Source organism: Lutjanus erythropterus, chromosome 1, assembly GCF_056507025.1.
Source record: "Lutjanus erythropterus isolate fLutEry1 chromosome 1, fLutEry1.hap2, whole genome shotgun sequence".
Classification (NCBI taxonomy): Eukaryota; Metazoa; Chordata; class Actinopteri; order Lutjaniformes; family Lutjanidae; genus Lutjanus; species Lutjanus erythropterus.
The window spans coordinates 44,161,558-44,176,493 of record NC_139317.1 but is presented as its reverse complement, the minus strand read 5'-3'; the positions used below and the strand labels follow the sequence as shown (position 1 = coordinate 44,176,493).

The window sequence follows — 14,936 nt, the reverse complement described above, 5'->3', positions numbered from 1 at the left end:
TGTGTTCCAGGCAAGGAGCGGAGTGTCTGTGAGGTCCAGAGCAAGCAGACAGTCATTGAGGTGAATGACTGTAAGAGCCCGCAGCCAATCAACATGACGTCCTGCGCTGGACACTGTGGAAGCTCGTCCATGTGAGTCTAATCAGTTGAAGTTCACCGTTATTTAAGAGTCATTGATTAAAAATGTCGACATTTGATAATCTGGGAATGAGACTCAACCATAGACTGTTAATAGACAAATGGACAGCATGAGAGCTCTCAGAAAGTCCAAGCAAAGCATCTCCATCGCCCCCTGGTGGCAGGCTGCAGTACAGGTCACAAATCCTGCTTCCTGTTAATAGGTGGGAGATGGACCAAATTAAAAAGTACACACCAAATAATTTTTCTCAAAGATGGTTTCTGTCATTTTAGATAGTTCTCATCACACTGATGTTTGTTCAAGTGTTTTTCTTATCAGTTTGGTATTATTTAGTCATTTGATTACATAAAAATGGAATTCACAGCATGATTGACAGCTGAGCTCTGCTCGCAATTTGAAAGTGTATCTCCAAGGCTGATCACTATCATGCAGACTCTGGCTCCAAATGATGTCACCAGCACAACATGGCAGCACTCGTACCCAGGATATTTTGGCTTGAGTTCTGTACAGTGGAAGGGAGTGGAGACATGATGCCCATTTTATATTTATGTCAGTCGACTCAACAATCAACTGTTTTACCAGCCTGTGACCTTTGGGTTTTGATTTTTACTCTTCAATTATGGTCTAATTTAAAAGATCTGAACTCTTGGCTATTAAACCTTGTAACAGGCCAACCTCCTAGTGAACACATTTTATGTTCTTACAGAGTTGATAAAATGTTTTTCATTTCACAGCAGTCGCAGTGAGCAGACACTTTATTTTTTAAAGTGTCTCAGAGTTCTCTTAATTCTAATCAAAATACACATTTTTAAACCATCTTATTTAGCTTTGATTTAGAAGGGCTACAGAGTTGATATGTTATGGTTGATACACATCTAATAGCAATATTATTTAATGAATTTGTCGAAAAATAGAAACTTTACCTGTGCTTGAGCAGTATTCCCAACTTTTTTTTAAATCAGGAAGCAAGACAGGGGTCCTGACAGAGTTAACAGAAATCCACGACACAAATTGTAAGGGCCAACATTTTCATTAAAATTCGATTTTAAAACAAAGATGATTATAATAGCTCATTTTTATACCAATCTTATCAGTAGGTATTGTTAGTTTTAACATTTTTTGTTGTTTGAAGTTGTGAATTCTTGTCTGGGACAAGAGTGTTTTCTGGCAACGAGCAAGTTTAGAAATGAGAAAAATTCAAAATTACCAAAACATTTCATAAATTACTTAGATTTCATATGTAAATCTTTAAAGAATAAATCTTCACTCAAAAGTTGTAATTAGAGTGTTGGTATTAATCATTTTTTAAAGTCTCTTTCAGTAGAAAAATATTTGTCATAATTCTAAAGAATGGGTATAATATTTCCCTAATATTCCCGTATGCAGCTGTGCATCCTCTTCTTCCTCTTTTTGGTTTTTGCCAGCAGTTGGTGACTAGTGTAATAGGTGCATTACTGCCGCATTCTGCCTTCTGCAAGTGTGGATCAGCTCTTACTCATCATGCGTATGTGACGTGGAAAAGTGGAGCCACTTGAGACATGTTTACTTCAGTGTTGTGATGAGTGGAGCAGATAAGAGCTGCTGTGTGTTGATGTGTGTGTACAAACAGGTATTCTGCAGCAGCTAACATGATGATGCACCAGTGTGAGTGTTGCCAAGAAGCCACCACCAGTCAGAAGCAGGTGGAGCTGACCTGCGCCAACGGCTCCAAGGTCCAGCACACCGTCACTGTGGTCGAGACGTGCAGCTGCAGGAAAGCAGAATGTGTCCCAGGGACGACGTCCAAACCGCTGCGCCGCAGAAGACGCTGATCCATGACTTACTGCTTTAAACCGGACTGGACTGGACTGGACTGAAACCGAAATCTTCCATACACTATGCAAGACTTAGCCTTTGACCTTCTTTATCCTATCAGATTTTATTATTTATAGGCCAACATGTGCTCTTTTTCAATGTCACATCATACTACTGTGATGTAAACTTTCTTGGATTTCTTGGATGCTAATTATTATTATTAAAATTATATTTCTGCAGTGAACACTTGTATTGACATTTGTATTTATCGCTGGGGAATGATGAATATTTACAAAAATCACAAAATGGAACTCTCTGAAAAGCATCTGTATATTCTGAGCAAGTGGTAAAAAGATTGTGTTGTTACAGTTTGACACGACTTGAGCTAACACTGGTCCAAAATCTCACAGAAAGGCTTTCAGGTTTTGTAGAGCCTTTTACAAAGAAAATTTAAGCACCTTTCAAGGTACTTACACCAGAAATTTCCAGATTCTTGAAACCTTTATCATCACATCTAAAATAATACTGTAAAGGCAAGCGCAAATTTCTTCATACCCATAGCCTTTAATGTGTGTTGTCACTTTATTTGACCAACTGTTCATATTAACTGACGTAATGTTCTGATCACAATTATTTAATGCTCACTAGTTTCCAGAGGAAGAGATCAACAGATGATTTATATCCTATATTCCTACCCTTGAAAATCTAACAGTTAAAATAATAATTTTCCAAACTTGAAAGACTTTTTACAAGGCTCTGCAGTCTCACAGCTAACTTACCCCAGCCGAGTTCACACTGTTCATAAAACTATTTCAGCCTGTCATGTAAAATACTAAAACCTGTCCTCGTTTTCTGGCTTAATACTTTGTGCAGTTGGCGCCAAGGATTTGAATAAATTAACATTTTAAAATAAATCAGATTTAAGACCAAAGTGTCTGGCAGCAGCAGTGAAGTGAAAATAACAGAATCACATGACACAAGATAAAATGACTGTGACGTTTTAAGAATCAACAGTGGTAGTTTTGGAATCACAAGTGAAAAGTCACAACTATGAGACGACATCTCTTCAGTGAAACCTTTGGCAGACAGCACATTAACAACAAGACCTTGAAACCTACAAGTGTCAATGAAAAGCTTTAGGGACTACAAGTACTGCGGCTGAAAGGAGGCTAAACATGTAAAGCTCTGCTTGTGCTGTTAGAAGCCTGCAGTCCATCATTACACCAAACTAAGAAGCACTAATTAGCTCAGCAAATCAGTTTCTTTTCCTCGTGTACAAGTTTTAACCTGATGATGGTGCGAAAGTCGAGTTCAGCTCCTGGAGACTAGAACATCCAGAGAACATGTCCAGTTGTGGTTATTCAGCTAATTAAAAGTTTACTCAATAACTGTTTACCAACCCAGGTAAAAAAAAAAAAAAAAAAAAAAAGCACACAGAAGAAGACTTAATTTAAGTATACTAATGGTATATTATTAGTGTTACTGAGGATACTAAAATACAATGAAGTGTTCTTGACTGTACAATTTTGAGTAGAGTTGCAATTATAAGTAAATTAATCAATCAAAAGAAATTTAGCTACCAACTATTCTAATCAATTTGAGAAAATTAATCAATTCAGTCATTTTTCAAGCAAAAATATCAAACATTTACCGCTTCCAGCTTCTTTAATGTAAAAATTTGCTGCTTTCCTTGGTCATTTTATGAAAATAAAGAGTCTTTGGATTTTGGACTGTCATCTAAAGGCATTGATTTGGGCTCTGGGGAATTGTGACAAACATTTTTCACAATTTCGAGACCCCACCTAAATTCAACAAAATCTAATGCTGAATTTTTTAAAAGCATATTTTAATTTCAGCTCGAGGTATATTTTAATTATCTTTCACTTGCACCTAAAATATTCCAAATTCAAGTAAATTACAATTAAAATCTTTTGTCAAGTCATTCTGACTGAATTACAAAGATATTTCTTATACAATACAAAAACTAAATTAAAACACATATTTAGCCATTAGTTAACAAGATGTACATGAGTAAATTTAAGTGCATTTTAATTGTGTCTCAGTAGTGCAGTCAAGTGCACTTGATTGTATTTCAGTCTCTCTTTAATAGCAGTAATGATAAATCATTAACATACAAAGCAAACTAAAAAATAGCACACTTCAGTACATTAATCTTGTGCACATGGAAGTAATTTAAATACACCAAGTATACTTAAATGAAGTGTACTTCACCTTTTTTTTTTTTTCTTACCTGAGCCACTGTGTTGACAACTTTGTTGGGAATGTTTTGGTCTCTAAAGCTCTACAGACAACATCCTGCTGAGCTTCAAAACATCCTGATCTCATCAGTAAAGTGACGTCTTCGTCCTCATCATGCTCACACTGCATCTTTATCAAAACTCTTTTTTTTTTTTTTTTTTAAAAGTGACTCCACAGATATTACTTCATAACTTCACTAACTAAAAACTGGTTACAGCAAAACTTTGCAAAGAAAAGATCATTTCTTCTAGTCTTCTGGCCTCAGCTCATTTGTTCATTCGCAGCATATAGAATTCTATATAATTTAATACATCCATAATAATAATTTATCAGATTTTAAGTGCACTAAACATTTTACAGCTACATATGAAACAGAAGCAGTTCATTGCAGGTTACTATAGACAGGTTGTCCACACACTATTAACAACATCACCATAAACAGAAGGACTGAACGTGACTCACTACAGCTCAAACAGTGCAAATCAAACCCTGGGATCAATGGAGGGGATACAGATGGGTTACCATGGATACAGTGAAAGATTGTGATGTTGAAACAATCAAACACGTAATGATTGGGGCTAGTAAGACTTAAAATACCCATCAAGTCAAACTACTACTGATAATTCAATATTCAGTTTGAGTCTCTACTGTGATACAATTCTTAATGATGCGTCTGACACTGATATCATCTTATCCCAGTGGGTGAACACAGTTGTTGTGATGCTTGTTGTGACAGGCAGCTGTGGGTTAGAGGAGACAGCCCGGGTTTCATGTACTGTTAGACCAACCAGGAGTCAATAAAGGGAGAGGAGAGAGATGTCTGAGGCCACCAGCTGAGCTGCTGGGAGCTCACATATGGCCGTAGTGTGGGACAAATTTGTGTGTGTGTGTATGCAAAGGGTGGGCAGTCTCTCCATGAGTAAAGATTTTTTATATGTCTGCGTGCGTGCGTGCATGCTTGTGTGTGTGTGTGTGTGTGTGTGTGTGTGTGTGTGTGTGTGTGTGTGTGTGTGTTTGTGTGTGTGTGTGTGTGTGTGTGTGTGTGTGTTGGCATGTCCACTTTAGGCTTGTGTCATGCAGTTAGAGCTCCTCGGCCATCTGCAGCAGAGAGTTGATGGCAGCGTCCTTGTTGCCCTGCTGTGCGTCCAGCACTGTGCGGACCACCTCTTTGTCCAGGTTGGGGAACATGTCCTGCAGGGCCTTCAGGTCCTCTTCGCTGCACACCGGCCCCTGGCCCCCAACGGCTGGCATGGCTGCTGGCATGGCCATGGGCACCATGCCCTGGTTGTAGACTGCAGGCACTCCTGCTGACACAGAACGCACACAGCTTAAATGGAGCCAGTGTCGCCACAATAACTTGTGAAGTAGGGGGACATTGTAGTGTCAACAGACTAGTGAATAAATATCTCTGGTCCAGACATTATAGCCTAAATGAGGAGACCAAACCTGTCTATGTTATCTGAGAATCTGCCCCCAGAAAACTGATTCAAAGACTCATGTTTAAGACTGTTCTCCTGCATTCTAGCAAATTCATGAAGTAGTTTTGTTGCAGAAATGCGGACAAACTAGATTTTTCTTACACTAGAAAGCCAGCAAATAAAAAGAAGAGAGGAAAAGACTTCTTGGCTGCTCTAGAACTCTATCTATAAATCTATCCAAAACCAAAAGATATTTAATTTACTGTCATAAGAGGAATAGAGAAACCAGAAAATATTCACATTTAACAAGCTGAAATCAGAGAATTTGGACATTTTTTATTAAAAAATAACTCAAAATAATTAAGTGATTATCAAAATGGTTGGTGATTAATTTAATAATCGATTAATAATCAATTTATCGCTGCAGCTCTAGTCATATTTTTCTTATTGATTACTCTATGACAAAGGTTCTTTCACACTATTTCTTGATAAGACTATAAAAGCAGTTCATTTTCTGACACTTAAACCTGATGACATCACTGTGACATCATTAGACTTGACAAAGCTCCTCCAGAGCAACAGAAAACATTTTACATTAGCCTGTTTTCACAGGGGGAACAGAAGAACAGAACTGTAGTGTGTTGTGTGTGTGTGTGTGTGTGTGTGTGTGTGTGTGTGTGTGTGTGTGTGTGTGTGTGTGTGTGTGTGTGTGTCTGACCTGCAATGGGCACATATCCCACTCCTTGCTGATACACTGAGGGCATCAGAACAACAGGCTGAGTCATCATTCCTGCTGGTAAAGACTGGCACAAAGACACAGAGACAACAATCACATCATCAACTGTGCGTTCGACAACCTGAAGTGTTTGGAGGCAACATCCACACCAGCAGAGGGCAGCAAAGTACACAGTGTGCAAAGAGGAAGCCCCAACAAAAATAGGCTCCTATACACTAAGGCTGCAGCCAGCGATTATTTTCATACTGGTCAATTATTTTCTAGATTAGTTGATTAATAGTCATTTGAAAAAGGTCCACAAACCAAAGCTATTCAAATTATGGTCAGGAGTAAAGGAAGCACAAAATAATGTCATTTAAGTAGCAAGAATCAGAGAATTTGACTTTTTTCCTTTAAAAAATATTCAAAACCATTAATCGATTAGCAAAATAGTTGCTGATTAGTTTAATAATCAATTACTTGAACTGTTGCAGCTCTACTATACACAATGTGAAAATGAGCAGTTGTTGGAGTAAAATGATGAAATCTTGCACCTTATTTTATTCAAAAACAAACAATATAAATCCAAAATATTATGAACGGGCTCCCCTTAAATTACTAACTAATAATACTCAAATAGAAAAGTAGTAAAGTAGTGGGAAGATCATCAATAAACACAGAGTTAATGGTGTTAATGACAACAACCTCATCAGCTTGCTGGCACAATGTTGAAAATACACCTGTGACACTTTTAAAGGAGCAAAAATGAGAGCAGCAGCCCAGATAGTGAGTTGGAGCCACAGACGATCTATTAAATAGGTCAAACATCTATTTAACATACATTCTGTGGTTGAAGAGAAGAGGAAGCTCTGCACGCTGCAGGAGTGCAGGATACGCACCACGTTGTAAACTGACAATAACAAGCAAGTCCTCCACTGTGAGCTGATCAGCTGTTTATGACTGTCAATTGTCTGCCAGTGTAAAGTTCAGCCCATTATCCAGAAAACAAAAGCCCACTGTTCTGAAAATACACACTCTGGACTTTGAGTTAAGTAGCTGCCTGTCTCACTGCCTGCTGAACTACAGTAACATTTTGCTTGATTTATCTGTTATAAACATCTACACCCTCTACAAATTTATTAATGATTTCTAAAGAAACTCATCCTGCAAACATTCAAAATTAGTCTGAACTCTGATTAACATGAAAACAAAAAAACAAAAGTTATTCTGGCCCACAATAGAAACTTCAAAGGGGGGCACTGCAGTGTTGATAGCAGAGAAGTATTTCAACTTTACATATTTAAATAATTTAGTACAGTAAATATATTACAGATATCTCCTTAAAGGTAATCCAATGGAAGAAACCTGAAACCACCTCAGCGTCTAGGTCTGACCAGGTCCACTCATACCTCAATATGGCACCTGAGTCAGGCTGGGTTCACATTAGGTTCATCTAGGGCTGCTCCCTGATAGTTGACCATTCAAATCATCGGTCTGAGCCCCAGTCCAGCATGCTTTTTTTTTTTTCTTTGTTAGTCAGTGAGCATCACAGTTGCAAGATAAAACAGATAGAAACTTGCACAGGGAGAACATTTCAACGAGGAATTAAAGGGAATCATATCTACATTTTTATATGAACTGGTGCACTTTTTAAAAAATATTGTCAGGATAACATGCTATCAGTTGATGGATGAGAGAGGGTGAAAGGAGATGGGTAAATATGTTTTTTATCTTTGTTATGCAACAGCCGCCTGTATCATGGAGAGACTGTATTTTAAAGAGTAAGATATGTTTTATCTTAAGTGCTCTTGCCAAATTCACCAGAATCATTTTGTATCATCGTCAGCTTCATTCAGACTTTACAGAAACTAAATAAAACTCAGTAAAAACATCTTGGTTCATCTTGTCACTGTCCCAACAATCATCAACTCTGGTTTGGTCCAAATAAATCTTTAATTCACAGAGTAAAGCATGCAGGGAAGGTGATGCTGAACAGCTGCGGGAGAGAAGCTCCACAGGTCCCCTGATATTTTAACTGAATTATAGGAGGATGCACACTTTTATTTTATCTGACTGTGAAAATATTGATATTTTTATGTCACAGATGGCAAAGAAAGTCACACAAGTCTTTTTGGTATAACATACTCATGTATGTAGCCCTAGTTTTTTTTTTTTTTTTTTATTAATTTATGCAGATTGGTTTTATACATGTCTGTTTCAGCACGATTTAGTCACTTTCATGAACTATTTTGATAAGAAAAAAACCTACTGCTTTTTTTTTTTTTAGACAAGTGCCCAGCTGAGTGACTCTGCTGCCCACACGTTTCAGTCTGTTTGACAGGTTGTGTGGTGAATGTACTCACAGCAAACGACATCACCAGGTTGATCATGCCCTCCTTGTCGTCACCCTGCCTGCCGCTGAGGCTGAACCACTCGTCCACCACGCTGCCCTCCCTCAGGCCCTCGGGGATGGTGACGTGAGTCCATGCTATCCTGTCGTCCATGGAGAACGCTCTCTGGGTGACACATCAGCAAAAACACAGAAAAGGACGACGAGGGTTATCAAGATGGCGGGTTAATTTATCGTGTCATCTCCAGAAAACAAAAGGCCAAATTCTTGAGATGAGATCATTTTTCATAGGGAAAGTTTAGGACACTTTAGGATGTGAAGTTGTGGCTGTTCTATACCTTGACTGACATACAGTTTGATGCATTGATAAATAAGGGGTACATCTGTATCTGACATTTTCAGCTTAAATCAGTTGTCAAGATGCCACCCTGCATACTGGTTTAGCAGAGTTAATGATACTGCTCTGTGCTTATTTGCCATTACTTGACTATATTATTTTTGTCAATATGTTCAGGGTTCGTATGGGAGCTGGAAATCCTTGAAAACACTTGAATTTTAATGTTGTGTTTTGGATGAAGTACATGAAACTGCAACTGCATTACTTTAAATAGCAACTTGTTAGATAAGGAAATAAAACAAGTCAGATATTGAATCAGCCAGACTGTATAGGATGTTAATAGGGCTACAGCTATGTATTATTTTGTTAGTGATTAATCTGTCAATCATGTTCCTGATTAATCAATTATTTGTTTGATACATAAAATGTCAGAAAATGGTGAAAAATGTTTCCCAACGTTCACAATGACATCCTGAAATGTCTTGTTTTGGCCACTACCTGAAGAAATTCAGTTTACTGTCAGAGAGAAGAAAAGACACCAGAAAATATTCAAATTTAAGAAGCTGAAATGTATGTGTGTGGTATGAGCGCCCTCTCCTGGGTTTTTACACACTTGAGTGGTGCAGCCATTGATTATGCAGCTCCACACACTGTTACCAGTCTGCTGCTGTTATCAAAAGAAACTGCCAGGTGCAGACAAAAAGTGACAGTTGTGCCTGATTCATCACACAATGCAACAGAGAGTACATAACTGCTACACTGGCATGGCACTCCTGATCTCTAATAAGTATTATTTATAAGATGAAACAACATTTTGTTTTCTCAGGATGCCAAAATAATTAGCTCATCTGGAGAAAACAGTATTTAATAAAAAAAATTGCAAGTATGGCTGCTCTGACAAACTGAGGTCATGAATTAGTTCCACTTTTACATGAAAAGAGGAAACGGTTTCCCCATTTGTCAGAAGACAGGTTTACAACATAGGCATTATCTGGAGTTATTAATCGATTATTAAGTGATTACTGAATTAACTGCCCAGAATTTTGATAACTGATTAATCCATTTGAGTATTTTTTAAGAAAAAAACCCCAACAATTTCCTCTCATTCCAGCTTCTTAAATGTGAAGATTTTCTGGTTTCTTTACGCTTATATGACAGTAAACTGAATATTTTTGGGTTGTGGACAAAACAAGTCATTTGAGGACATCATCTTGAGATTTGGGAAACAATGACTGACATTTTTCACCATTTTCTGGCATTTTATAGACCAAACAACAAATTAATTAATCAAGAAAATAATTAACATTAATTAATTAACTGACAATGAAAATGATCATTAGTTCTGCAGCGCTTACTCATAAATATAAGTCACAAAAAAATGTAAAACATGAATGTTTCAATTCAATCATGACAACAATTCACATAAGCAGTTTATTGAGGCCAAAACTGCACCTCTTTACAGATTAATAATATTGAAGGTTGTGAGAAAACACACTTTCTAGTTTCACTTATTACTTGTTTAAAATGTAAGCTTTTTACCTTATGACTGATTAATCAAAAGACAAAGTGGCATATAACTGTTAGTGTATGTCTACTCTTATGATATTCTGACTTTTCTCAGCAATTAGACAACTAGTAGAATGGAACAATAATTTTAAAAACTGAAACTATTCTCAGACCATTTGTCATCTGCAGCAGGAAATAAGAAAAGTGAACTTACAAACATCTTATTATCTGCATACCTGAAGTCAAGCTGAATCTGACAGAGGAACAGACTGTACATATTTAACAGTTCAGATGATCCACAGCTCTCCCTGTCCTCACCTCATCGAAGATTTCCAGGTAGAAGGAGTCCACTCCAGGAGGCACCGTGCACTGGATCACCTTGTTCCAGCGCGGGTTCTTGGCTCCGTTGTGAGCGGTTGGTGTCTCGTACACTGCGTAGCCCAGTCTGATCCTGCAGTACGGATCCATTCGGGTCATACCATAGTTTTTAGCCAGCTTGGCCTACGTGGCAAAACAAATAGGGTGGCTTCAGTAAGATGATGCATATAAGCTGGAATTTGATGGTGGTTTACAGATACAGTTTGATGATTTAAAGTCTGCACTGAGGACTTTACACAGCTCTAAGCTGTCCTACATAATTTTTCACAATTAGATTTACACATACAAAGTAAAAACAGGTTAAAGGGATAAAATAGAGTCCCATTCTTTAAGGCTTACACCATGGCCACTGTAAGACTTTGATTGGCTGGAAGGTATGGATTAACTTTTAGTAAGCAAGCAAACAAGCAAATTTATTTATATAGGACATTTCATACACAAGGGCAATTGTTTCACACAGATAAAAAGAGCATGCATATAATAAATACATTTAAAAAGAAGAAGAAAATACATAAGATACTAATTAAAATGTGATAATTAAAGACAATAATAAGATAATATATATATATATATATATATATATATATATATATATATATATATATACATATACATATACATATACATATACATATATATATATATATATATATATATATATATATATACATATATATATATATACATATATATATATATATACAATACAATTAATACAGTAACTGAATATAACACAGTAATGAAAACTATAACTGGAAACTAATGATGTAGGTATGGAAGCCCTGACAGACAAGTGAGGAAAAAATGGTGATCGTTTTCTAATTCTTATCTAAATTGTGTTCTCTCCTGTGTTTATGATGTAAGAAAAGGTAAAGACAAGGTTTTGCAAGGATCCTTTCCTAGTTATTTGTTTTATATCTGTAAAAACAGGTGAAAAAAGTTTTGTCAGGTGATTTTTTTCAGGCATTTCAGCAACAAAAGGCTGAAGCACACCGCTACTTAAGCATTCATGTTTTCTTCCAGGTGAGTTTAATTTCTCCATATACTCTGAACATAAAGTACGTTGCACTGGTACAGTGGTGTTAGCAAGGTATTGGGTAGTGGTGCACTTCAGCCTCCTGTGGCCAAAATGAGTATTACAACAACAAACACCTGGAAAAAACAACATATAATGATCCTATCCTAAATAAATATATATCAAAACTTTTCACCTGTTACACAAATGAAAAACTTACAACTTATATATATTATCCTGTTCTTAGGTCATAAACACAGGAGGGAAAACAATTTATCAGTGACTAAAAATATATAATACTTTCATAATATACTTTTATATATTTTACAGACACTTATAACAAATATTCAAATGAACACAGCTGTATTTCTAACAGCAGAGCTGAGCTGTGTTTACCTGGACTACAGTAATGCTGAGTCGCCCTACGGTGCCTATTGAGCCTCCGTACTGCAGCTGTCTGGCTGCCTGAGCGTCCAGCTGGACCTGCTGCTGCTGCTGTGTGGGAGTGATCCGCAGGAAGTCCTGAGGGAGCTCCCCAATATACACCTGAAGACACACACACAGACGAGGATTCTGACTGATGATGCAAAGAGAAAGCACACACCTGAGACAGATGGACAGTAAAACAAACAACTTGATGTCCAAGTGTGCAAAAGTAGATGTTTCAACTTTGCTGAATTTAAGAAAGCATTTTATTAATTTACAAAGGTGAGATTTATTGATTAGCTGAACGGGGGAGGGGTTATCATGGACATAAGGAAGTGGAAACACTGGTGTTTTTTTTTTTATTTTAGGAGAGTTTATTTCTCTTAGCTGTTATATTGAGCTTGTGGTATCTATTATTCTGCTTTTCTATCTGTGTATTTTGTCTTTGTCAAAGCATTATTTTTAATCTATAACTAACATTAAAAAAATAAAAAAAAATGAGGAACCCCTGAATGACAGATTAGTTGTCCAAAATAACATTCCTCTTTTGAATCCCGTGAACATCATGTGATCCTCAAATAACTTGTCATAATGATACAGCCAATAGCTGCCTTCTTGTGCAAGTCATGTGATCAACAGCATGTGGTGTATATACAATAAACTATCACAGTTCAATGACATGACCAGACCAGGAGACTGATTTAAATGTCACAGACTTTCACAGAATCACAAGACGCTCAAATACAGTGAATCCCACAGTGTGGGTCATGGCCCACTGGTGGGCCGTGAGAGGTCATGAAAATAAATTTTAAGTTGCACTTTTACAAGTTACCATCAAATATAGAATGAACAGACTGAACAGACTGAACAGACTAATGCTCCGTGGCTAATTTGTAGGTTCAGTGAAGTTCTGCACAGATGGGAGTCTGTGTTTACACAACATGACTATTATCTTCTGGCTAAAAGAGACTGAAAATGCCTGAATGAAATGGTCATTTGTTTCACCTTCACTCTTGGGCTGGAGGCCACAGTGAACATGAAATCCATTCATCAGCGTCTTAATTTGAACACTAACCAGCAGTGGCGACATATTTTCAGTTACCAGTTCATTAGGTACATCTACAGTGCAGTCTCATAAAAGAGTCCTGCAACAAACTTTCTTTATAGCATAAAAAGAAAATAGCTTTGCTCACAACATGGTGTGTGGATTAGTTTTGAGAAAGTTTCCAGAAAGAGAAATTGCTGTTGAGTTTTTAAAATGTTTTCTTTTCTTTTCTTTTTGGTGCTATGAGCACCACAAGCCAAGTGCCATCTAGTTCCATGCAGGCCTGCACGATTTGGTAAAGAAGCCATATTGCGATGATCTTGACTGAAATTTTGATTGCGATATGCAGTACAACTGGTGAAAATGATGATTTTTGAATTACAATTTTCATTCATTTATTCAAAATATATATTTTTAACTGTCTACGTCATGTCAAAATGGCTGCTGTGAAAAAGGTCCGCTAAAAAAAATGCACTTTCGGTAGGATTACATTTAAGCAATTTTCATACTTCAGACTACCTCGAGTTATGGGTAAAATGCCTGGACTTTATTATGCACGTAAATAAAGGATAACCTGGATGGGATTCCTCAGGTAAAAGTAAGGAAGTGAACACACCTGTATTTAAAAGGCAATTCTAGAGCTGCAACGATTAACCCATTGTTAATATATTAATAGATTAATCAATTTGAGCAATTTCATTTTTTTTTTTAAAAAAAAGTCAAAATTCTCTGATTTCAGCTTCTTAAATGTAAATATTTTACAGTTTCTTTACTCCTATATGACAGTAAACTGTAAAACAAGACATATGAGGATGTCATCTTGGGCTTTGGGAAACACAATAAAAAAACATCTATATTTTTCATAATTTTCTGTTATTTTAAAACAAACAATTAATAATCAATTAATCGAGAAAATAACTGAATCAACTATGAAAACAATCATTAGTTGCAGCCCTTAGCGATTCAAATCTCTTTTTTTCTTTTTTAAAATCAGCCTCAATGATTCATCTGAGATATGAGACATTTTTCCATCAGATAAGAGACTGATTTGTCCACTTGTGTAACGTCGAATGTACTGGCAACACTTTGCATCAGACACCTTAATCTCGGACATGAGCTACTGTGGCTAATCATTGACGCTGAACCTAGAAACTGTTAGCTAGCTAATATAATCTAACATTAAGCTAGCTCTTTATATGTCATGAAAGTATTTGTCGCTAACGGTAGCTGACGTTGTCAGTGTTGTATGTAGACCGCTGTGTATTACCGTGTGCTGTTCTCTACTGTTTTAAAGTTAGTTACCACATATGTTGACAAACTACAGTGCAGCTAGTTCCGCCTAGCTGTCTGTGTGTAATTGATCAAAATAAAGTGACTGAAGTCACAGCCCGCTGCCTACCTGCCCCCGCTGAGTGCTGATAGTGGTCGCCATATTGTCTCTTCACTCTCTGGATTAAATTCTCCTCCTCTTCCCTAAACACAGACGTTTTTAGCAAATTAACTAACAAACTCAGAGCTGTTAGTCTGCTCGGATTACAACTGACCCGGAAGTGTT

The 14,936-nt window shown here is 37.0% G+C and overlaps 2 protein-coding genes across 2 annotated transcripts in view; one reads left to right on the top strand and one right to left on the bottom strand.

The window, feature by feature from the left end:
- Nucleotides 1-4,348, top strand: part of LOC146333330 (mucin-5B-like) — a 56,011-nt gene extending 51,663 nt beyond the window's left edge. The window contains exons 50-51 of the mRNA XM_084725407.1: nt 11-131; nt 1,748-4,348. Of these exons, the coding sequence (XP_084581533.1) occupies nt 11-131; nt 1,748-1,949 (323 nt within the window). The 3' untranslated portion in view covers nt 1,950-4,348. The remainder of the gene's footprint in view (nt 1-10; nt 132-1,747) is intronic.
- A 513-nt stretch (nt 4,349-4,861) lies between these two features.
- tollip (toll interacting protein) lies at nt 4,862-14,936 on the bottom strand. The gene is made up of 6 exons (XM_084722095.1): nt 14,781-14,936; nt 12,307-12,456; nt 10,836-11,018; nt 8,688-8,840; nt 6,328-6,412; nt 4,862-5,495 (listed from the first exon to the last, which is right to left on the bottom strand). Exons 1-6 carry the CDS (start codon nt 14,811-14,813, stop codon nt 5,272-5,274), a joined length of 828 nt encoding a protein of 275 aa, XP_084578221.1. The 5' UTR covers nt 14,814-14,936; the 3' UTR covers nt 4,862-5,271.

What these genes read in the sequence shown, in the direction of transcription:
- tollip (XM_084722095.1), bottom strand. Translation starts at nt 14,813, where the DNA reads ATGGCGACCACTATCAGCACTCAGCGGGGGCAG. An exon ending in TCAGCACTCAGCGGGGGCAG is followed by an intron (nt 12,457 to 14,780) that starts GTAGGCAGCGGG and finishes GTGTGTCTTCAG; the next exon opens with GTGTATATTGGGGAGCTCCC. An exon ending in TCAGCATTACTGTAGTCCAG is followed by an intron (nt 11,019 to 12,306) that starts GTAAACACAGCT and finishes TTTGCCACGTAG; the next exon opens with GCCAAGCTGGCTAAAAACTA.